This window comes from Neofelis nebulosa, chromosome 3, assembly GCF_028018385.1.
Source record: "Neofelis nebulosa isolate mNeoNeb1 chromosome 3, mNeoNeb1.pri, whole genome shotgun sequence".
Lineage (NCBI taxonomy): Eukaryota > Metazoa > Chordata > Mammalia > Carnivora > Felidae > Neofelis > Neofelis nebulosa.
In genome coordinates this window covers 29,414,191-29,438,228 of record NC_080784.1, presented here as the reverse complement: position 1 = coordinate 29,438,228, position 24,038 = coordinate 29,414,191, and the positions used below count along the sequence as shown (strand labels likewise).

The 24,038-nt window shown below is 37.2% G+C and overlaps 1 protein-coding gene across 8 annotated transcripts in view; it reads left to right on the top strand.

Annotated features, from left to right (window-relative positions):
• Window positions 1-10,183, top strand: part of TEX15 (testis expressed 15, meiosis and synapsis associated) — a 100,338-nt gene extending 90,155 nt beyond the window's left edge. For 3 of the 8 annotated variants that reach the window (XM_058720202.1, XM_058720203.1, XM_058720204.1), the window contains 3 exons: window positions 1,131-1,189; window positions 3,254-4,371; window positions 8,099-10,183. In XM_058720202.1, coding sequence (XP_058576185.1) covers window positions 1,131-1,189; window positions 3,254-4,371; window positions 8,099-8,136 — 1,215 coding nt within the window. In that variant the 3' untranslated portion in view covers window positions 8,137-10,183. The remainder of the gene's footprint in view (window positions 1-1,130; window positions 1,190-3,253; window positions 4,372-8,098) is intronic. The other 5 variants (XM_058720209.1, XM_058720210.1, XM_058720206.1 and 2 more) reach the window with 5 other exon arrangements.
• Window positions 10,184-24,038: the final 13,855 nt, after the last annotated feature.

The following is a 24,038-nucleotide window of genomic DNA, read 5'->3' as shown; positions in this document are numbered from 1 at the left end:
AGGAAACCAATCATTTATTTCACTGTGTTTATAGGAAAATGTTTAATAAACAACCAGTTTGTAAGCATACATCCAAAACAACAGTAATACTCCACATCAAGAGTAAAATGAGAATAATAAAAAGGTGTTGTAAGTATTGAGAAGAAAAGTAACAACAACAAAATTGTGTTTTTTAATTTCATGGAAGAGCATAGGCCAAAGCGTTGCCTTAAATTAGGAAAAAATGGTATTTGATGAAGATTAAAATGAAGCGGGGGTATCTAAGTTATGAAAAATAATATGAGCAAAGATACAATGTTTATTGACATTATTTGAGAAATGAGTTTCAAATTAAGTCTGGAACAAAAATTTAATTTAGTGGACAAGTAGTAAGCTAAAGATGGAGACAAATATTGTTTCAGATTATAGAATGTCTTAAATATAGGCAAAAAGAGTTTGAACTTCATTCTGTATTGAAGCGTAACATCCTGTGAAATGTGTTTTTCAGTGATTTAAAGGGTAGAGATTCTGAGGACAGTTGGGAGTAGCAAGTCACCCAAGGCTTACAAGAGGGTGCTGTCTGACAGACTGAAAAAAGAAAGTCCAGGGGCACCTGGTTGACTCAGTGTGTGAAGCATCCAACTCTTGATTTCGGCTCAGGTCATGATTTCATGGTTCATAAGATGGAGCCCCATGTCGGGCTCTGCACTGGCAGCACAGAGCCAGTTTGGGATTTCTCTGTCCCTCTCTCTGCCCCTTCCCCACTTACGCTCTCTCTCAAAATAAATAAACTTAAAGTCCATATCTGGCAATTATTTAACAATGGAGCTTAAAAACCGGCTTACTAAAAAGAGTATGTATTTAAAAAAAAAGGCAGTGATAAATGGACCCCAAGATCTGTTGTGAGATATGGGGATAAAAAAAATATTGTAAATTGTTTATTTCAAAGTTTCTCCAAACATTTAAGACATAATGGGAAGTCCAACAGAATCACTGGTTTTTGAAGGTAGGAGGATCATTAATGAATGTTGTTTTAGTGCATTTTAGATGATGACCAAACAAGCAATTGTAAGTACCTGTGATGAAAATATGTATGTATTGTATTTTATAACATTGCCAATGTCGGTTCTCTTTGTAACTTTTAAACACAGGTTGACATAAAAGATGTCACAAAAATCAACAGAGAAAAGGCAACATTCAAGGATTCCAGGTAGGTTCCCAGCAGACCTACGTAAAGAAAAACTAAACAGAACTAAGCACATACTAAGGAACAATACTAAGACATTTATGTACATACCTCTATTGGATCATACCTGTAACTTAAAGGACAAGAGTAAATTTAGGAGGGGGAGAATAAGGTTTCAGATTATACAGTGCTTTATTAAGATTTAAAGACTTTGAACTTCATTCTGTAAGTATTAAAGGGTAATGTCCTGTGAAATGTATTTTTTAAGTGATTTAAAGATAAGGAAGTTCTGAGTAGAGATAGAAATAGTAAGTTAGAGAAGAGTGATTTTTTTAGAGGAAGAAAGTAAAATTCATACTTGACAGACATTACTTAAAGAATTGATGGGGATTAGTAGCTGGTTGGCTAAAAAAGGAGATGAAATAATATAACAAGTGATTAGATTGAGTTTTTTAAACTTGTAATTGTTACAGACCAATCATTTCAAAATTGGTTAAAAGAAATCGCTGACTTATATTACTAAGAATTTGGTCATAAACACGCATACGTATATTATAAATACACAACTTTTCATGAAAGGATGCTTTAAAACCTTTAATGAATTATTTTTATTATTTTTGAACTGAATTATTTTTATGAAAAATTCACTACACTGTTTATATTTTTTCATTTTGACATGAAATGGTCCCACTGGACATGTGGACCATCTCTTATTTCATTCAGCTCTGTAATATTTTCAGTTTATGACAAGCTTCATTTTTTTTCCATGTTTTTTTTTCTGTTTTATGAAGGAGAATGAGTAATATGGAATACAAAAGATTAGCATTCTCATTTCTGTCTTACTTGGTTTTGCTCTTTTCGATACACATTTTATTTACTACATTTCTAGAATCGTTTTCTAGATTCTTGAAATAATTGCATAGTGGCATAAAGATGAATAGGTTTGTAAAGGGTTAACATAAACCACTTCTATAATCATCTTAGTTTTGGTAACTAAATCTAGGTGGTATTTGCTACTCAGAGAATCGAACTTTGTCTCACATAGCAGAAAATAAGTTCAAAGATAAGTTTAATACAGGGTGCTGTCTTCATGGAAGAATATCCTCTAAGAGAGTACATAAAAGAATGACCATACAGGCTGCTGTCAATCTATAGGGTTGAGACATTACTGAAACTTCATTGGAAATGTGATAAAGTCCAAACTGTAGTCTCTGCAAAATGTCAAAGTGTTACATGGGATTGGATGATGATGTAGGTTGTCACTCAGCTGCCTTTGAGAGAAGCTGGATTAGGTAAACTACGAGGCTTTTAGTTTCATGAATTGGATATATAAATTCCAGGCCAAAAATTAATTTCTCTTGACTGGGGAGCAGTGATTACTTTTTTCTTTTCAACATGTTCTTTTCCACATGCAATTCAAAGAATTTGATGAGACACCAAAAAAATATAATTATCCTGGGGACCTATATTAGCTATCTGACTCTAGACATTTCCCTAGTGGATACTTCCTTCAGCCTGCTTGAAATTGTCTAAATTTAGGTAGAAATGTCAAGGATATTAAATTGGCATGGTATTCTGGAGGTCTGTGTTTCCTATTCTCAACCTTGAGCAGACAAAATACCTTAGTAGCTCCTGATGACAGAAGGTGGTCTTTTGGCAGGGGTAGGGCACAGCTGGTAGTTTCATCAGTTACATATAACCATTTACAAGTAACGAAGATCATCAACAGTTGGAGGTATATGTATGCAAAACTACAGTAAAATATTGGACATAGTTGCCTACTTCTAAACACCTCTGCTAGGAATTGTCCAATGCATAAAGTAATTACAATATTGACTGCACTATATATATTTCAAAATATATTAGAAATACATTTGAAACGTGGAATATTATCACCGTCAGCAGGAAAAGTAGCTAAATTCAAGGCAAGGGAGTAAAACTGGGTAAATAAGTTACATATATACTGCTGATAGAGAAAATGTAAATCTTAAGAATTCTTCTGAATAAAAATTTCACATACATGTTTATATTAAAATTGGGGACTCCATATATTTAAAGTTGTTTGTATATATGTGTTACACTTAATAGGACTACAAGATCTCATCTCGAAAGTGAAAGTGAAATAGGACCAAGTTCATCTGACAATCTGAAAAGAAACCATGTGTCTCCAAAAAAGGCTGAAATGGAAAGATCACTACTTGGCTCACTTTTACCTTTAAAGAACTTAAAAGACACTTGCATATCAAAGTCAGAGGGCAAAATAGATTTAACTAATATTTCATCTCATACTTCAGAAGATTTCACTGGACAACAGGGAAACTTAAGTAGCATGAAGAAAAGGGATGTGAATTTTAGTGCTGCTGAAACAAAGAGTGATAAGAAAGATTGTTGTTTTGCGAGTTATGAACAAAAAAGTGTAGATGGCATATTTAGGGACATCCCTGCCAATTTAGAAACAAGTAACACTGTCTTTGAACTTCAAGATCATGAAATATTAAATTCATCTATTAAAAATTCTGCATGCACCAATCCTTCAGAATCCAAATTTATCCAGGACAAATTTCCTGTTCTTCAAGTAAATAAAACACAGCCTGCAAAAACTGAGTTAAAAGGAAAATGCATGAAGGATACATTCAGTCCCAATACTATACCTGTTGGAGCATCTGGGAACATAACCCTCAGTGTAAATCAAACCACAGAACACTCTTTTTCTGAACAACAGAATAATGAAAATTCCAAAGTCCTAACTCAGAATGCTGCAGCGTGTTGGAACGAACTTCCACAGTCTGCATGTACCCCAATATATAATTCTTCTCAGCACCCGTTTGGAACTTCATATCCTTACTACACATGGTGTGTTTATCATTACAGCAACAGCAGTGGCAGCTCCATTACCCAGACATACCATGGGATAACATCATATGAAGTACAGCCGCCTCCTTCTGCGATGTTGACTGCAATTGCAAGTACCGTCCAAAATGCACATTCTAATCTTTTGTACTCTCAATATTCTGGTTACTTTTCTGGGGAGCCACAAGCAAACGACTTGGTGCCAGTGAATGGGCATTTTCAATCTCAAATGCCTGTTTCTTATCATTTTCAGCAGCCGATTTTTTCACAGTATGCTCCCCATCAAGCGTTCCCACAAGCTGCATACCCTTACCCTCCTGATTCAGGTGTGCTTCCACAAGTTCCTTGGACTTACGGTGAGTTTTATACGTTTTAGCGTTCACTTTATTGAGTTTTTACTTTTATTTTTGTACATTTATGTAAATGGAATTTACAACAGATGGTGATATATATAGCAGTCATTTTTCTGTGTAGATTTGTAGTCTTGTTCCTATCTTCAGCAGTTGAATTATGTTGTCACATGGGAATCTGGCTGTCAAAGACTAGTAATATCACAAATATGTCCTTTAGTAAAACCCAACTTTGGGAAATAGTTAAGTAAGTTACAGTTAATCCGCACTGCAAAATACAATGCAACAATCACAGAGTTTATAAACATTTTCAATGGCAGTTTTAAAAACTATGTCATATAAATATACCTGTGTAAATAAATGACTAAGGGTGCCTGGGTGTCTCAGTCAGTTAAGCATCTGACTCTTGATTTTGGCTCAGGTCATGATCCCAGGGTCCTGGGATCTAGCACCATGTTGGGCACCATGCTGACAGCATGGAGCCTGCTTGAGATTCTCTCTCTCCCTGTGTGTGTGTGTGCCTCTCTCTCTCTCTCTCTCTCTCTCTCTCTCTCTCTCTCTCTCTCTCCCTGCCTCTCCCCTACTCATGCCCATACTTGCTCTCTCTTAAAAATAAATAGACTTAAAAAAAATGCCTAGAAATACTGAAATGAAATGCAACAACATTTTAATCTGTTTGCTTCTGCATAATAAATCAGGGGATTGTGGAGAGTGCTTTTTATATTTTCTAGATTTCCTACTGTGAAAATACATTGTATTGATAAGTGGAGGAAAAAAAGAGTAAAAAACCAATTTGGCAAAGAAATTTCAATCTGATAAAGCAACCTTTCTCTTTTTTTTTTTTTTTAAGAGAGAGAGTGAGCTGGGTAGAGGGGCAGAGGGAAAGAGAGAATCTTAAGCAGGCTTTATGCTCAGCATGGAGCATGATGCTGGGCTGGATCCCATGACCCTCAGATCATGACCTGAGCCAAAATCAAGAGTTGGGACATTGAATCACCTAAACCACCTAGTCGCCCCTCTTTCTCTTGGTATTCTAATATAATATTTGGGCATACGTGAAACGACTTAGTAATTTGCCACTAGAAGTTGTAATTTTTTTCTCTTAAGCACAATTCTATTTATAAAATATCATGATTAGGGGTGCCTGGTTGGCTCAGTTGGTTTAGCATCTGACTTCGGCTCAGGTCATGATCTCAAGGTTCTCATGAATTCAAACCCCGTGTCAGGCTCTGTGCTGACAGCTTGAAGCCTGGAGCCTGCTTCGGATTCTGGGTCTCCCTCTGTCTCTGCCCCTTCCCCATTCGCACTCTGTCTCTCTCAAAAATAAACATTAAAAAAAAAATTTTAATATCATAATTAGAACATAAATTTTTAAAATTAAATTAAAATTTATATACACCAGTATTAAATCAAATTTTAAAAACAATTAATAATTCTGCAAAAACTACAATTTTTCACTAACACCCCAGTATTCTACCATCAGAGGTAATGTGTATCATAAGTAAAGTTAACAATCTTTTAAGGTCTTAAATAGAGAAATGTAAGAGAATTTTTTTCAAATTAAAAAGTTATTTCCCAGGTCTCCTGGCTAGCTAGTCAGAAGAGTATGCGACTCTTGATCCCAGGGGCATGAGTTCAAGCCCCATGTTGGCTATGTAGAGATTACTAAAAATAAGTAAACTTCAAAAAAAATGATAATAGGGGCACCTGGGTGGCTCAGTCAGTTAAGTGTCTGACTCTTGATTTTGGCTGAGGTCATGATCTCATGGTTTGTGAGATGAAGCCCTGAATCTGGCTCTGTGCTGACAGCATGGAGCCTGCTTCGGATTCTCTCTCTGCCCCTCCGCCTCGTGCCCTTTCTCTCTCAAAATAAACATTTAACCAAAAAAGGAAATTTTTTTTGTTTAAAAAAAATCATTGGAGTTACTACTGACGCTCTGTGACCTGTAGGATAAAATTCAAAAATTTTAGCTTGGAATGCAGGGTCCTTCACAGTATATGCAGCCTCATCTCCCACCACTTCTACCTTTGTGTTGAGGCCACATTGAACTTCTTGCTGTTCTCCCATATGACAGTTCCTCTTATACTATTTGTGCACGTTTCTCACATGATACGGCATGTGAGTATTATATGGTATTCTAATTATCTCTGTGTCTTTCCCTTCCCACCTGGCCCACCAAATGAATTTAAACAGGACTGTAAATTGTTCATCTAAAACAGAACCTGAAGAAAAACTATACAGGAGAGGAGAAAGAAATAGGAATGGAAGTGGGGAAGTATATGACTGCCCTTTTTCCTTTTTTTTTTTTAATTTATTTTGAGAGGAAGTACACACGTGCTAGGGAGGGGCAGAGAGAGGGAGAGAGAGAATCCCAAGCAGGCTCTGCACCATCATCACACAGCCAGATGCAGGGCTCCATCCCACGTGAGACCATGACCCAAGCTGGAATCAAGAGTTAGTCACTCACCGGACTGAACCACCCAGGCACCCCATGTGCTTTTTCCTTTTTGATTAACTTGATGTGCTGCCGCTCCTGTAAGGCTAACCACCCAACCTATAGTAGATGTGGCAAACCTACGAATTAAAGTAGAAATTTTCATTTCAGAAGAAGAAAATCTTGAATACAGTTGTTTCACAGAGGTTCTCAGTTTGAGCTTTCTTGTGTTCTTTTTTTTTTTTTTTTTTTTTAACATTTTTTATTTATTTTTGGGACAGAGAGAGACAGAGCATGAACGGGGGAGGGGCAGAGAGAGAGGGAGACACAGAATCGGAAACAGGCTCCAGGCTCCGAGCCATCGGCCCAGAGCCTGACGCGGGGCTCGAACTCACGGACCGCGAGATCGTGACCTGGCTGAAGTCGGACGCTTAACCGACTGCGCCACCCAGGCGCCCCAAGCTTTCTTGTGTTCTTAAATAAAAAGATCTCTCTGGAATCAAGTCCAGCTTTGATTCTCAAAAATCTTAATTGTTAACCTGCTTAGTTGTATTAATCAAGTGAAAATAAAAGGAAAAGAAACAATTATTCAAAAGCAACTCTAACAGTGTTAGGCAATAAGCACAACACTCAGTTTTCCTGAGTGCAAATAATCTAGAGATCACCTCTCAGGCTTTCAGGAACTACCTCCTTCTAAAGGTGTGAAAATCCTTGTGACTCATTTATTGATGTTTTTGCTCATGGTGCTTGTATTCAGCGCCATAAATGGAACTAAGGGAAGGGGCCAAGTGAGCCCTGTGTGCAAGTCACAGTGAATCCTTTACTCCATTTAAATCTCCCAGAATACCTACGAGGGATGAAGAGATGTTACTGTTCTTTACAGATAAGGAAAGTACTTCTTGAAGAGCCTTAAATAACTTTTTCAGGATCCCATGGCTATCAAAGGGCAGATGTGCAGTTTGAACTCTAATATCTTGGTTCTTTTTTTTTTTTTTTTTAACGTTTATTTATTTTTGAGACAGAGAGAGACAGAGCATGAACGGGGGAGGGTCAGAGAGAGAGGGAGACACAGAATCTGAAACAGGCTCCAGGCTCTGAGCTGTCAGCACAGAGCCCGACGCGGGGCTCGAACTCACATACCGCAAGATCGTGACCTGAGCCAACGCTTAACGACTGAGCCACCCAGGCGCCCCGACTAATATCTTGGTTCTAACTTAACTCAGGTCTTCCACTAAACTATTGTGTGCCATTAGTCTGTATTGTTAACTTATCTCAAATCTTTGTGGTTTTTCTTCCAGTTCCATGGCAACAAGAACCGTTTCAGCCAGGACAATGAAAAAAAGTCTTCTGTCTACTGAAATAAAGGGGATTTAACAAGTTTTTCCAAGCATTTTTTACTTAACAGTTTTTTATATATGTAAATGTGGTAGGAAATATAAACCATATAGCCCTTTATAAAATGTTCAAATGTAACAGCATATCATAGAATGCAATTGGAAATCGATTTCTGACATCTAAAATACCAAAATTAGTTCCGTGCAATATTTTAGTGAACTGTACTAGGCTATTTTCAATACCTATATTTTCAATAGGCTAGTATTTTCAATAGGTTAATGTTTCAATATCAGAAACATTAACAGTATTTTGAAATGTATATTTTGAAGTGTTTCTATCACAACTGTTAACAGCTTATATAAAGATTCTTTTGAGATTAGTCTAATGGAGTAAGGAGAGTAAATGTAACATTTAATATGATTAAAGTTAAGCAATAGTAGTAAAATCTTTAAAATAAGATTTTTGTAAAGTCTGATATTTTTTGATATATTATTTATGGTAACATTGTGCCATTTACCTTAGATTAAAAAAGGATTTTTTTACTTTAATTGATCGATCAGACCAATAATTTTATAATTCTTGATACTTCATATAATTTACAATTCTGTGTCTAATGCAACAAATTCCTTTAATTTCAATATTTTCAATTTTTACTTACAATCTATATTTTAATAGGGAATTTGGTTTGCATATTTTCTGTGTTTGTCCTTGAGTAGAGATTTTTTAAGTTTTTATGTTTGAAGTAGTTTTATATCATATTGAAATTAAAGCACATTTAGCATCTTTTCTAGTGAGCCCTTTCCACAAGATTATTTCTTTTGTATTGTATTTCACAATCCAAACTTTTTTTAAAAGTGATTTTGTAGCAAATAATAAGGACTAATTTCTTTAGCTTATGCCATTAGTTTAGTTGTATTTTAGTGATTTAAATAATGCAGCACATAGAGTTTTTTAATCCTGTGGTCATAGATTTTTTTTCTTTTTCCAGCACTCCACAAAAGCAAAAAATGTCTCAGTAATAATCATCGTAGAATAGGGGTGTAGTGTATAACTATGGTCTTCAGCACTCTCTCTGCCCACTGACATCCATTCCTGTTTTCTGTAAGATTCCAGCTAGAAAGATCCCTCTCGACCTGACCTTTCCCCAAGTGCTAGTGGGCCCAAAAAACGTGACACAGACTTTGCACTGACTAAATCTAATGAACAGACAGCAGAGCCTCAGAGTTTTCTCAGACTTTTTATGTGAGCAAACTTTTTATGCTATCTAGCACAGGCCTCCAAAAAGAGTATAATTCAGCCAAATTTATCATAGAATAACTAATTTTTCAATTTAGAAAAACAGTAAGAACTCCCAGGGTAAGCCTCCCAGAGTAACCAAATAGAGAATTCAGATTACTTAGGGTTCTTTTCTAACAAGGGGAAAGTAAAGAGGAAAAGTCCAGCCAAGACTGCAACTGAAAGAAAGAAGGAATCTGGAGACTACAGAATTAAAGTAATATCAAAATAATACAGGTGGGGGAAGGGGGGTGTTGTCCATACAGTTGTTTTATTTGAAAATAGTCTAAAATTCTGAACTCCTGAACAGGTATTAAAACAGTAATACTAACACTTATTCAAAAAATGACTTTGTCTCAGTCACTTGATTTATGCTTGGTTATTGAAAGATGTTACAAATTTATTACTAAAAATGTCTCTATTAGGTAAACAGGAAGTTAAATGTTAAAAGGATGCTTTCTTTAAACAACATTCAGATTCTGTTGATACTGTCTTGTGATATTTTTATTTCATGAGTTTTAATTTCTTCCAAAAAAATGAAAAACACATATCTAAACATTCAGTTACATTTTAAAATCTGCACTTTGAAACAGAGCATGAAAAACTGTAGCATTTTCTTTTTTCCCTTCTCAAATATGTGCTTTGGTCCTAAAAGTAAAAGAGCAAATTAAAATTTGAGCAAACATTGTAAACAAACAAAAAACGCTGCTTATTTGTCAATATTATTGTTTTTTGGAACTTAAGAGTTATCTGAATAAACTGAATTCCTTCTAGTTTCAGTGTTTTGGGGTTTTTTTCCTATTTTGTTTCTTGACTAATGAGCAAATACATAGTTGGTCCTTGGCTTACACATGGCCATTACATGAATAACAACCCACAAAGAACTGGCTGAATTAGATGACTGAAGTGCTGGAGCCCTCCATCCACTGCAGCTGGGTTTGCCTTTATCACCTTCCTTCCTTTCCCCTCACTCTACAAACTTCTTTACTGCCTGGAGTTTTATAGGATAAACCAGAGTCCCTGCCTTCATGCAGTTCTCCTGCTGTTCAAGAGACACAAGTAATAAACGTGTGTTTATCACATCATGAGAAGTAATATGGAAGAAACAAAGTAATGGAATGGGGAATGACTGGATGACACGTATGTAAGCTGAAATATTCAGTGAGGTAATCAACCTAACTTCTATATTCTTTTAATTATATCACTCTGCCTTCCATTGATGTAAAAGTGCCTCTACAACCTAAGTTCTGAATCTAGCCAAAGATAAGACTCTACCTCCACTTCCCCAATGAGATTCCCAAAAGTGTTGTTTAGTGAACTTAAATAAATATATAAACTTTTTAGACCTACAGATACATGTTTAAATACCGATTGGATATTATATAAAAATATTTAAAATGCTTTTTTTAGCTCATTTTGTAGAACAGTTTTCATTGTATCCTGTCATGTATCTTCGACATCAATGTCTTTGCCATCATTAGAGCCAATGACAGAATTTTCCAAGGCAGATCGTCCTTACTTACAAGTCGTTTGAGGTGTATGCTTTTTAAATCTGTGTACATATCAAAATTACTTTTCACTGAGGTCATTTCAGGCTAATTTCTTCCCCAAAGACATTCTTTAAAGTAATGACTTAAGTCTTTGCAATAGAGTAAGGCTCCATACATACTCCTTTTTTGTTTTAATGTTTGTTTATGAGAGAGACAGAGCACAAGCAGGGGAGGATCAGAGAGAGAGGGAGACACAGAATCTGAAGCAGGCTCCAGGCTCTGAGCTGTCAGCACAAAGCCCGATGCAGGGCTCGAACCCACGAACCATGAGATCATGACTTGAGCCAAAGTTGGACGCTTAACCAACTGAGCCACCCAGGCGCCACATACATACTCCCTTTGACAGGTGTAATTTTAGGGGAAAAAATATGTTCAGGTATATGTGGCATTTTAAAACTATTAAATCTTTTTTTTTTTACAGGCATAGTTCGATTTCAATGTTTACAATATTGACAGTGCTTGAGTACCATGATAAACTCCCAGTTTTTCATGCAGCTTAAAAAATAGCATATTGTGGAGGAAGAAAATTAAATTATCTCTGATGAATATAATTGTAAGAGCAGTGACTACAGATTCTTAGCTAATGACAAGAAACTGAGAAAGTAAGAAGTTGTTGCTTAGTAATGCAATGTGGAAATAAGATTTAAAAGAACTTGTTAGAAATTAAGACGAAAATTTTGTAAGGCTATAAATCCTACTCATTTCTTGAGGTGTAAACTCTGCCGCCTGCTTTATTGTTACTATCTTATTTCTGAATCTTGTAACCATTAAAGAACCCCTCTGGTTCTTTAATTTGTAAGAAGCTTCCTCTGAAATATTCTATGGAACTCTTAATCTCTTAATACATTGCATTCTAATTTGTCACAGGAAGCTGCATATATCTTGGGATTTGTAACTCCTTTCATTTTTAAAGTGTATTTTCCTTTATTTGATAAGAATAATACTTAGGTCTATGACAGGTTCATTTTTTTATGTGAAAACATTTGTTTTGAGAAAATTAGTCAATTGAACATGTTTGGTTAAAGATTTCATTTACATTTAGTCAACAATTACTGATCATGTGACTTGTGCTAAAAGTATGCTATTCTGTTTGTGCATGCATCAACTAATCTTTATGTCAGTCCCATGAAGGAAAGCATTATTTGCTTATTTCATAATGAATTCATTCAGAGGACCCTTCAAGATATTTTCATACCGCAGGTCGTCTTTGTGAACGTCAGTTAAAAGTTTCCAGTATTGTTGGATTAAAAGAATGTAAGATCTGTCTTAAATTTCTCTTCTTTGACATGTTACCTGCATTTTTAATTCCATACATCAATTTGTGTACCTAATACATAATCCCTTTTAAATTTTGAATTACAGAATATGCAGAAAGCATTACAGTAATCTTAGATTTTTGCATGTTCAATTAAAAAATAATTGCTCTATGTGCATAAAATAATTATAATCCTTTGGCTAATATTTTAGTTATATTAAGAAGTGAGTGTGTTTTTCATGTTGGAAGTTCTAAGTCAAGTAATTGATGACTCCTAATCCACTGATTCCCAACCAAGGTGTTTTAAAACCATGTCTGAATATTAATGAGAATATTACTACTGAATTGTAAAGTTAAAAAATGGTTAGAGTGGTAAATTTTGTTATGTATTTCACAATTTAAAAATAAAAATAAAAAGGAAGAGTCCTGCCAGGAATACTTTAACCAGGGATATGTTCTATAGGATGTGCTTGTACTTCCCTTCACTCCTGTGGTAAACCAAGGGTTCGGCCAACAGATAATGCCAAGTTACTATGCCAGATTGAGATCTTGTCAAGGATGTTAAGTCTCTTGTTCCTCTTCATCAACTTAAATCATTCCATAGGAGACTGATGGTGTGATGTGTATCCCTCTTACTTCCCCATATTGCATAGACCCACACACATAATGTCAGTGGAATGCTTTAAGTTATGCATTCACGTGTGTCTCCTCTGTCTAAAGACCTCTTGGGGCTCCTGGGTGGCTCAGTCAGTTCAGCATCTGACCCTTGATTTCAGCTCAGGTCATGACGCGGTGTCGTGGGATCAAACCCAACATCACACTTTGTGCTGAGCATGGAGCCTGCCTGAGATTCTCCCTTTTCCTCTCTCTGCCCCTCTCCCACTGATGCTGTCTCTTTCTCTCTCGCTTTCTAAAAATAAAGACATCTCAACTTTTCAACATGTATAACTCAAAAAAGATTGTTCAAGACTCATCTTTGGGTTGCCTTACTCTTACAAGTATTCCTAAATCCCAGTAGGATGAATTATATAGTCTTCCTCTTAAGACCTATTAACACCAAGCAGAAGCATTTTTCACATTATTTACCTCACTTTGTTTTAATGGCTGGTTTCTTGCATGCGTCTCCCACTCTTACAAAGACTGTAAGCTCCTTTCAAGCCAGAAATGTCTCATTGATTCTTTAATTCCAAATGTCCGGCATATGGCTGAGCTCAGCAATAAAAGATGCATGATACACATTTGCTATTTGTAACTTGGAGTATATTTATACTGAGTGGAATGGATTTTCATTTTGTCTTTAGGAAAGCAAGAAAATTTTTGTCATTCCCACCCTCAAATCTTGGGGTTGGTTTGTTTTTTTTTTACTATGACTGACATCTAAAGGGAGCACCCATGGGGTGCCTGGCTGGCTCAATCAGTAGTGCATGAAACTCTTGATCTTGGGGTTATGGGTTCAAGCCCCACACTGGGAGTAGAGACTACTTAAAAAAAAATAAGGGCACCTGGCTGGGTTAGTCGATAGAGCATGCAACTCTTGATCTTCAGGGTTGTGAGTCCAAGCCCCACATTGGATGTGGAGATTACTTTAAAAATAAAATCTTTTTTTTTATAGTTTAAATTTTTTTTTCCATTTATTTTTGAGAGACAGAGCACAAGTGGGGAGGGGCAGAGAGAGAGGGAGACAGAATCCAAAGCAGGCTCCAGGCTCTGAGCTGTCAGCACAGAGCGTGTGATGTGGGGCTCGAACTCACAAACTGTGAGATCATGACCTGAGCTGGAGTCAGATGATTAACCAACTGAGCCACCCAGGCGCCCCAAGAAATAAAATCTGTAAAAAAATCTTTAGAAAAAAAAGTAACACCCAGGATATTCACTAACAGATTGTTTTTACTTTGCCATTTGATGAGTACTCACAGAAGGTTGTAGGAGAAACTTCTTATTGCAGGCTCCTAGATCAGGAACCCAAAAAGCAGGGTGAGAAAACTAGTTTTTAGTCTGTCCCAATGTTTTGCCCTGAAAAATTGGTGGAAGACCACACGGGTAACACAGCGGGCTCAGCAGGCTATATGTGTGCATTTGCAATAGATGACATACTTGAAACATTACTTTGATTGATTTTGTATAGTTGACCTGTGAGAAAGGTTTGAGGATGGGTATAGGTCCAGGAAACTATCACAGAAGTAAATAGTCTTGGGATAGCTTTGAAAAGGTGAGAGGGAAGGAAGGTAGAGAGCCAGCCTCCCATAGGGGGTATGGAGCAGAAAAGGCTTCAGGACAGCATTTGAAGAGAAAAAGTGGGGACAAAGTTTTGAAGAAAGTGCCACCCATCTCCAGAACTTTCACATTTTGCAAACAAACCCATTCAACAACTCCCCCTTTCCCCTGTCTCTTCCAGTTCCTGGCAAACACCATTCTACTTTGTCTCTGTGATTTTGACTCCTCTGGGTACCTCAGAAATGGGAGTCTTACAATGTTTGTCCTTTTTTTGACTGACTTATTTCACTTAGCATAAAGGCCTCAAAGTCCATCCATGTTGTAGCATGTGTCACAATTTATTTCCTTCTTAAGGCTGAACATGCCATTGTATGTAATACATTTTCTTTATCCATTCATCCCTTGAACATTTGGGTTGCTTCCATTTTTTGGCTATGATGAATAATACTGCTATGGATATTAGTGCACAAATATCTCAAAACTGCTTTTAATTGTTTTGGATGTAGGGGCGCCTGGGTGGCTCAGTTGGTTGAGAGTCCGACTTCAGCTCAGGTCATGATCTTGGGGTTCATAAGTTCGAGCCCTGGGGCTCTGTGCTGATGGCTCAGAGCCTGGAGCCAGCTTCAGATTCTGTGTCTCCCTCTCTCTCTCTGCCCCTCCCCTGCTCATGCTCAGTCTCTCTCTCTCTCTCTCTCTCTCTCTCTCTCTCTCTCAAGAATAAACATTAAAAAAAAATTTTAATATTTTGGATGTATACCCAGAAGTGATACTGATGAATCACATTGTAATTCTATTTTTAATTTTCCAAGGACCTACCATAATGTTTTCTATAGTGGCTCCACTATTTTATACTCCCACCAGCAGTGCAAGAGGATTTCAATTTCTCCATATCCTCACCAACACTTGTTATTGCTGGATTGTTTGTCTATAGTAGCCATCCTAATGGATATATGATATATCGTTGTGGTTTTGATTTTCATTTCCCCAATACCGCTGCTGTGCTTTTAATACCCCAAATTCACTATATACATATATATCTTGATATATTTTCAGCCAGTGGAATATTGGGAAAAAATATGTCCCCCACACTTGATTTATAAAAAATCTTATGACATTCCAAATGCATAGACAGAACATTATGGTGTCAAAAATAGGATAGGTGTGTTGATATCACAGCTAATACTCAATGTGAACCTTTTTCTCCACTATTGCATGTTTGTCCTAAAGGGTTTTTTTCCACATTCATCTTTCATGTGTAGCCCTTGGTTTTCCTGGAATGTCATGAGTGCCATGCCAGATGAGAGCATATTGAAGAAAATTGTAGATAGACAAGATAACTACTGTTGTAGACTCTAAGTCTAAAGTTCTCTTTTGGCCAGCAAAAGAGCAGACTCAGGATTAAAACGAGAGATGGCTAATGTCTAGGAAAAGACAGGAGCCTTGAATAAGGGTCCTTGCCCCGTATTTATTCAGATCAGAAGGCTTGCAAATGTGATGGGCATGTACAAAGAGGCAAAGAAACTAGGAACATTAACTTGGGGATGTGAGGGGGAAAAGGGGATTTTGAAGATATACTGTGTTTGGGGTTTGGGTCAATATAAAACAAAATCCAGGTGCTGGGCAGATGGGTAGATGGTTGTTAACAGCAGACAGGAGGCGCCATGCCTGTTTATCTTTGCCAGCCTTGGGGATGAGATAGCTAGGGGGAATAACCTCGGGGTTAATAAGGCACCTTTTATTTTGTTAACCATCTCTGCTCCGGGATGCTTTGCCTGCAGCACAGTGGTCCATGGTCCACCAATTTACCTAACCTGGCCCTAGTCTATGAAAGTAGCTTTTCTCCTATAGTAGTAAATTTGGGGTGCTTTCACCCTGAATATCTAATCTTGTTATTCCTATATATTGGGCACCTTTGTGCCATTTCTATTTCAGGCCTTTGCCTCTTGCTCTCTATTTTTGGGGGTCAGCACCCACTCCCTATTTTTTGCACCTCCCTATTCCTGGCACCTTTGTGCCTCCCTATTCTTGGGGTGTCTTTGCACCCCCCTATTCTTGGAGTGCCAATCTGGTTTACCCAAACTCAGGTGTGAGCACTTTATGGCTTTGTATTTCTTTCTTTTTTAAAAAAAAATTTTTTTAACGTTTATTCATTTTTTGGTAGAGACAGAGCATGAGTGGAGGAGGGGCAGAGAGAGAGGGAGACACAGAATCCGAAGCAGGCTCCAAGCTCTGAACTGAGAGCACAGAGCCCGACATGGGGCTCTAACTCACAAACTGCAAGATCATGACCTGAGCTGAAGTTGGACGCTTAAACGCACCCCATGGCTTTGTATTTCTTTATGCCTTGTTAACCCATTGGTGTAAGCCCGGGGGATTCCTAAGCTTATCCCCCACAAACTACTATGTACAAAACTACTGTTTATTGAAACCATTTTGTTTGGTGATCAGAAAGCCATGTTTTAAGCATTTTACATTCAAACATGATAGCTTCTTGTTTGTACATGGGTACATGTACAAACATGTACATGTACATGGGTACATATTTTGTTACATTTCTAGGAAATTGGAGATTTGGGGTTGGGATGTGCATTATAATTTTTCCTATTTAAAGAATTGGAAAATGGGCTCCTATTGTTGCAGAATGACCTTGTTTTCAGGTAAAGCTTACTGATTTTACCTCTATTTGGATCTGAAGAACAACAAAAAAAATTTTTGAAACAGTCACAAACTTATAGAAAAGTTGAAAAAACTTTTACTTTTGGGCTGTTTAAGGGTAAGTTACTGACTTGACGCCTCACCACTCCTTGAATACTTCAGTGTGTGTTTCCTATAAAGAAGGAAATTCTCCTACATAACAGTATGATCATTAAAATCAGGAAATTAACACCAATACCTTACTACCGTCGAATCCTTAGACCCCATGTAATTCTCACCATTTGTCCCAGTAGTGGGTCTTACAGCAAAAGGATCTAGGCTAGAACCACATATTGTATTTCATGGCCAGTTCTCTTTAGTCTGGAATGTTTCATCGGGGTTTCCTTGATATTTATACCTTGACACATTGGAAATTTATAAATTATACAGTGTTCCTCGGTTTGAATTTGTGTGGTGTTTCCCCATGATTACATCTTTGGCTAGACCCCAGCTTTTCACGTTGAACAAACATATACTAAGAACTAATAAGCTAAAATGTAGACATAGGAATAAGAAATGATTTAAGCCCCAAAAATCACAAAAAGGAAAACAAAATGGATTTGACAACAGTTTCTATTCAAAGAACTTCACAGAGAGATGACAGAATGAGGGAAATTACTTGACACAAATAAAACTAGAGATTAACATATACAACATACTCCCGGAAATAAAACAAAACAAGAATATTGAGCCTGCTGCGATTTGAACAGGCAAATCACAGAAGAGGAAGCCCAAATGGCCAACAAATGTATAATGAGATATTCAAACTATCTACTAGAGGCAAAATGCAAATTATAATGAAATACCACTTCATACTCATCAGAATTGCAAAAAAAAAACCCAAAAATCAGAAAGGGGGATAAGATCATTAGAGATAGGTCAACTATGGTGCAGTTATACAGTGGAATACTATATATTAAAATTTAGGGGCACCTGGGTGGCTCAGTCAGTTGAGTGTCTGACTTTGGCTCAGGTCATGATCTCATGGTTTGTGAGTTTGAGCCCCATATCGGACTCTGTGCTGACAGCTCGGAACCTGGAGCCTGCTTCAGATTCTGTGTCTCTCTCTCTCTGCCCCTCCCCCACTCATGCTCTGTCTCTCTCTCAAAAATCAGTAAACATTTAAAAAATATTTTATAAAAAAAAAAGTTAGAAGCGGGGCGTCCTGGTGGCTCAGTTGGTTAAGTGACCAACTCTTGATTTCGGCTCAGATCATGATCTTACGGTTGAGAGAGCCCCATGTCAGGCTTTGCACTGACAACACAGAGCCTACCTCGGATTCTCTCACTCCCTCTCTCTCTGCCCCTCCCCCACTCACGCTCTCTCTGGTCTCTCTTAAATAAACTTTTAAAAATGTTGAAAAGAAAACTTAGAAGCTAAATACAGTAATGGTCATCATTTAGTGAAGTTGGAAATAAATGCATAGCACAATACAAATATGCACGTAAGACATAATACTGTATCTTTTACATGGATAATTTAAGGATATATGTCAAATACAGTAAAGAATATTGTTCAAAGGAGAAAACGAGATCCTGTATCCAGGATGAAAGGGGAAAACAAGGATTTTGCACAGACATGTTGACAATGTACTGTAAAATAAAAGGATTAAGTATACCTATGCATCTGAGAATCAAAAGAAAGTGGGCAGCTAATTTCCACAGCAAACTATGAAAAGATATAAGTTACATCCATGAATTTAAAAAATTATGTAACTATAGCAACTTTAACTACTTTTTAAAGTGTTAAGATGACAATAAGTTAAATATAGTTGTAACCAAGACAGTAAATGTCGTAAGTTCACCTGTCAAAAGATGTATTAAGATAAAAACTTACTGTGTTGCACTGTTCCATAACTAATTCCATGACAGTAAATAGGTATATTGCAATTCATTTCAATTCTGACACTTAGCACAACCCCTACAAGTGAAGTGCAAAATCCTTCACAAGACTGTCCCCACTTCAGGCTGCAACCACAAATTTCAAGTGTATCCCAAGCAGGCTAAAAATTCAGGGGTTCCCAATGACCCTTTCAGTTTCAATAATTTGCTTGAACAACTCACAAAATTCACTGAAACATGATGGTTACAATTATAGTTTGATGATAAAGGATACAGATCAGGAACAACCAAACTAAGAAATGTGCAGAGAAGTTCCTTGCCAATGGATGGGTATCCAGAGCTTCTCTGCCCTCTCTCCATGTGGCACCCAGGCACCTCACCTCCCTGCACACCAATGTACTCACCAACTCGGAATCTCTACAGAGTTTCAATATCCAGAGTTTTTATTGGGGTTTTATTACATAGACATTTTAATCAAATAATTGATCACATGGTTGAGCTCAATCTGAAGCTCCAACCTCCTCTGAGGTCAGGTTGGCCCGAAGTTGGCTAACCTGTCATATGACATGTGTTTTGGGTGACCAATTCCCATCCTGTAGCTATTTTGGGGCCAACCATGAGTCACCTCATTAGTATAACAAATATACTCCTATCATACTCCTATGGGTCAGTTCAAATTTTCTGTTTCTTCTTGTTTCAATTTTGGTAGTTTATATGTTTCTGGGAATTTGTCCATTTCTTCCAGATTGCCCATTTTATTGGCATATAATTGCTTGTAATGTTCTCTTATTATTTTTTGTATTTCTGGTGTGTTGTTTGTGATCTCTCCTCGTTCATTCTTTTTTTTTTTTTTTTTTTTTTTTTTAACATTTTTTATTTATTTTTGGGACAGAGAGAGACAGAGCATGAACGGGGGAGGGGCAGAGAGAGAGGGAGACACAGAATCGGAAACAGGCTCCAGGCTCCGAGCCATCAGCCCCAGAGCCTGACGCGGGGCTCGAACTCACGGACCGCGAGATCGTGACCTGGCTGAAGTCGGACGCTTAACCGACTGCGCCACCCAGGCGCCCCTCTCCTCGTTCATTCTTGATTTTATTTGGGTCCTTTCCTTTTTCTTTTTGATCAAACCAGCTAGGGGTTTATCAATTTTGTTAATTCTTTCGAAGAACTATCTTCTGGTTTCATTGGTCTGTTCTACCGTTTTCTTGGTTTTGATAGCATTAATTTCTGCTCTAATCTTTATTATTTCCTGTATTCTGCTGGTTTTGGGTTTTATTTGCTGTTCTTTTTCCAGCTTTTTAAGGTGTAAGGTTAGGTTGTGTATCTGAGACTTTTCTTCCTTCTCTAGGAGGGCCTGGATTGTTATATACTTCCCTCTTATGACCACCTTTGCTGCATCCCAGAGGTTTTGGGCTTTGGTGTTACCATTTTCATTGGCTTCTATGTACTTTTTAATTTCTTCCTTAACTCCTTGGTTAGCCCATTCATATTATGCCACTGTTGCATAAAAAAGATGTTATAAGTGGAAAGATAAACTTCACAGTTTAATATTGGACAAAGATTTACCAATTGTCCTGTAGAAAAGAAAACTGGTGATAATATTAACAATCAAAATTACATTAAGATAAAATTTGAGAGTAATAGGTTATTATAAAGTTAATATTATGAAGTCATGACATATTAATGTACTATACACAACATTAATGTGTACTTTTTTCTTTTTTTTTTTTTTTGTTATGTTTTCTTTATTTTTGAGAGAGAGACAGAGTGCAAGCAAGGCAGTGGGGCAGAGCCAGAGGGAGAGAGAGAGAGGGAGACACAGAATCCAAAGCAGGCTCCAGGCTCTGAGCTGTCAGCACAGAGCCTGATGCAGGGCTCAAACTCACAAAACGCGAGATCATGACCTGAGCCGAAGTCAGACACTTAATGAACTGAGCCATCCAGGAGTCCCATTAATGTATACTTTAAATTAGAAAACCTTTTAGGAAAAGAATCTTAAAAACCCAGGAATAGACAAAAAAGGATTATTATGAGAGATTTTTCACTTTATTGGCCTGTGATAGATTTAGTAGATTTATTTGTTTTGTTTTTTTTTTTTCAACGTTTTTAATTTATTTTTAGGACAGAGAGAGACAGAGCATGAACGGGGGAGGGGCAGAGAGAGAGGGAGACACAGAATCGGAAACATGCTCCAGGCTCCGAGCCATCAGCCCAGAGCCTGATGCGGGGCTCGAACTCACAGACCGCGAGATCGTGACCTGGCTGAAGTCGGACGCTTAACCGACTGCGCCACCCAGGCGCCCCAGATTTAGTAGATTTAAATAAGGCCATAGAAGAAATGAAAAGATGACAGATAGACAGATAGATAGATAGATGATAGATAGTACTACCCAGAGTAACGTTTGCTTGTCTGGCTTTCTGTGTTATCAATGGCTTTTTGTGTAGAAACATGGAACATTTTCATGTGATTTAATCCCTAAGTATTCATTGACTCATAGATTGTTCCTGAATACTCTCAAATGTTCTCCCATGTTTTTATTTTACATTTGTCTCCAAAGGCAGCTCTCAAAATCAGCATCTCAAGCACTTTCAAGTGAAATCTTTTGCTTCTGTCAATATTTAATATATTTATTTATTGTATTTAATTCTTATCCACAGTATCTTGTTTTTCTATGCTCAGTGTTGTAAGACATAATCCCCGCCTTAATGTCTTCCCCTTCTATTACTACTTTGTGGTCATTTGTATCCATTACTTCCATTTTTGATTACTTGGGGCCACTCCAGTTTCCAGTTTCCAATCATTCATAGCATTTGAATATATTTAATGATTATTTATTTATTTTTTTATTTTTGAGAGAGAGAGAAAGACAGAGTACAAGCAGCGGAGGAGTAGACAGATAGGGAGACATAGAATCTGAAGCAGGCTCCAGGCTCTGAGCTGTCAGCACAGAGCCAGACACGGGGCTCGAACCCACAAACCACGAGATCATGACCTGAGCCCAAGTCAGACACTTAACTGACTGAGCTACCTAGGTTCCCTGAATCGCTCACAGCTTTTAGATCATGACTCAGAGTTTATCTCAACACCACTTTTTAAATAATTTTATTATTTTTTAATTTATCCATTCTGAGAGAAACAGTGTGCACAAGCAGGTGAGGGCAGAGAGAGGAGGAGAGAGAAAGAATCCCAAGCAGGCTCTGCGCTATCAGCACAGAGCCCAATGTAGGGTTTGAACCCAAGAACCCTAAGATCATGATCTGAGCCAAAACCAAGAGTCAGACGCTTAACTGACTGAACCACCCAAGGACCCCAATAATTTTATTATTTTTAAAATGAAAAATAATCTATCCAAATTTTGACATTTACTCCCTACCTTGCCAGTCAGCATCAGCATTAATAAATGTACCAGTGTGTTTCTTAGTTCCTCACCGTATTTTTACATCTAAATTTCTTTCAAGGATCATGTGAGAGAACATGCATAAGTGAACTTAGGGTAGATCTACCCTCTGTGTTTCTGACACACTCTCCTTTGCCTACTCAACAGTCATTATCTCTAGTTAGAAATGCATTTCTTTGATGTTGACCAAACCCCAATTTTGTTCAGATAACTGTATGGAGAGCCCTTGAAATAGGGGGAAAATACATCCCTATTACAGACCTAGGGAATTATTCACAATTAAGCCAGTCATAGTAACCTAGTTTGGGAGAAAAATGAAAAAAGCACAAATGTAAATTAAAAACTCATCAAGATACCATTTCTCACCTATCATAGTGGCACAATTTTAAAAGCTTGACCAGGTACTCTGTTGGAGAAGCTGCAGGGAATGGGCACTCTCATACACTGTGGGAATGTTATGTGGTACAGTCTCTGTACAGCAGAAGTTGTCGACATGTGAGGAAACTGCATATGCCTTTGTAACCAGTAACCTTACTTTCAGGAATTTGTCCGGATGATAAATCTCCATCCAATAATATAAAAATGCAAATGTATTGTTTGTCATCGCAAAATTTGGGAAATTACCTAAATTCCCATTTAGGCATAGCTGAATAAACTATGTCGCATACACCAGTGGAGGACTATACAGTTGTAAACAATGAACACAATCTTTATGAACCAATGAAGAGTGTTTCCTGTGAAATATTAAATTGAAAAAAGCAGAGTACAAAAGAATACCTAACATATTACCTTTTGGATAAGAAAGAAGGGGATAAGAAAGAAAGAAAGAAAGAAATACACGCATATTTTTGTATAAAAGAACACTGGAAAAAGCAGAAAACAATGAAGCTGGTTACTATAGAGAGAACAGGGTGAAAGGGGGAAGGGAAAGAAGGACATTTTCCCAAATTCACCTTTCTGGATAAATTTTACTTTTGGAAGCTTGTGTAACGTTCTCCATATCAAAAAGAAAATTAAATCAAGAAGCATGGGAGTAAAACTATAGGCAAGCAGATACAAAATTAATTGTTAAATGAATAATATACCCATACTGAAATAAAGACTGGAGAGAGACCAAACTAACTTGAACACAGCACTTTGGCTATAAACAATTCTAAAAGGGATTTTATTGAATCTAAGATGTCACTGACTGTAAGATGGGATTTGATTTCAAGTGTGTTACAGTATGAAAAAAAAACCAGTATCTTAGAATCAATGGATATGATATAATCTGGGAAAATGCATATTAGATGAATAATCCAGATAACTCAAGAGTATTAGAATAAGCACCAAAAACTTCCTTGGGCGTCAGGGTGAGGGCTCTTCTGAGGTTTATGATAAATAATAGTAGAGTCTATGTATATTAGGGGGATGACGAGTATTGTTTGATTGGTACAGAGTTTCTTTTTAGGGGTGATGAAAAAGCTCCGGAGGTGAGAGTGGTGAGAGTTGCCTAATAATTGTGAATGTACTTAATGCCATGGAATTGTATGCTTAAAGATGGTTAAAATGGGGGCACCTGACTGGCTCAGTCCATAGAGTATGCAGCTCTTGATCTCAAGGCCTTGAGTTCAAGACCCACAATGGGCAAAGAGCTTAATTTACTTTTTAATTTTTTTAATAATTGTCAAGTTAGC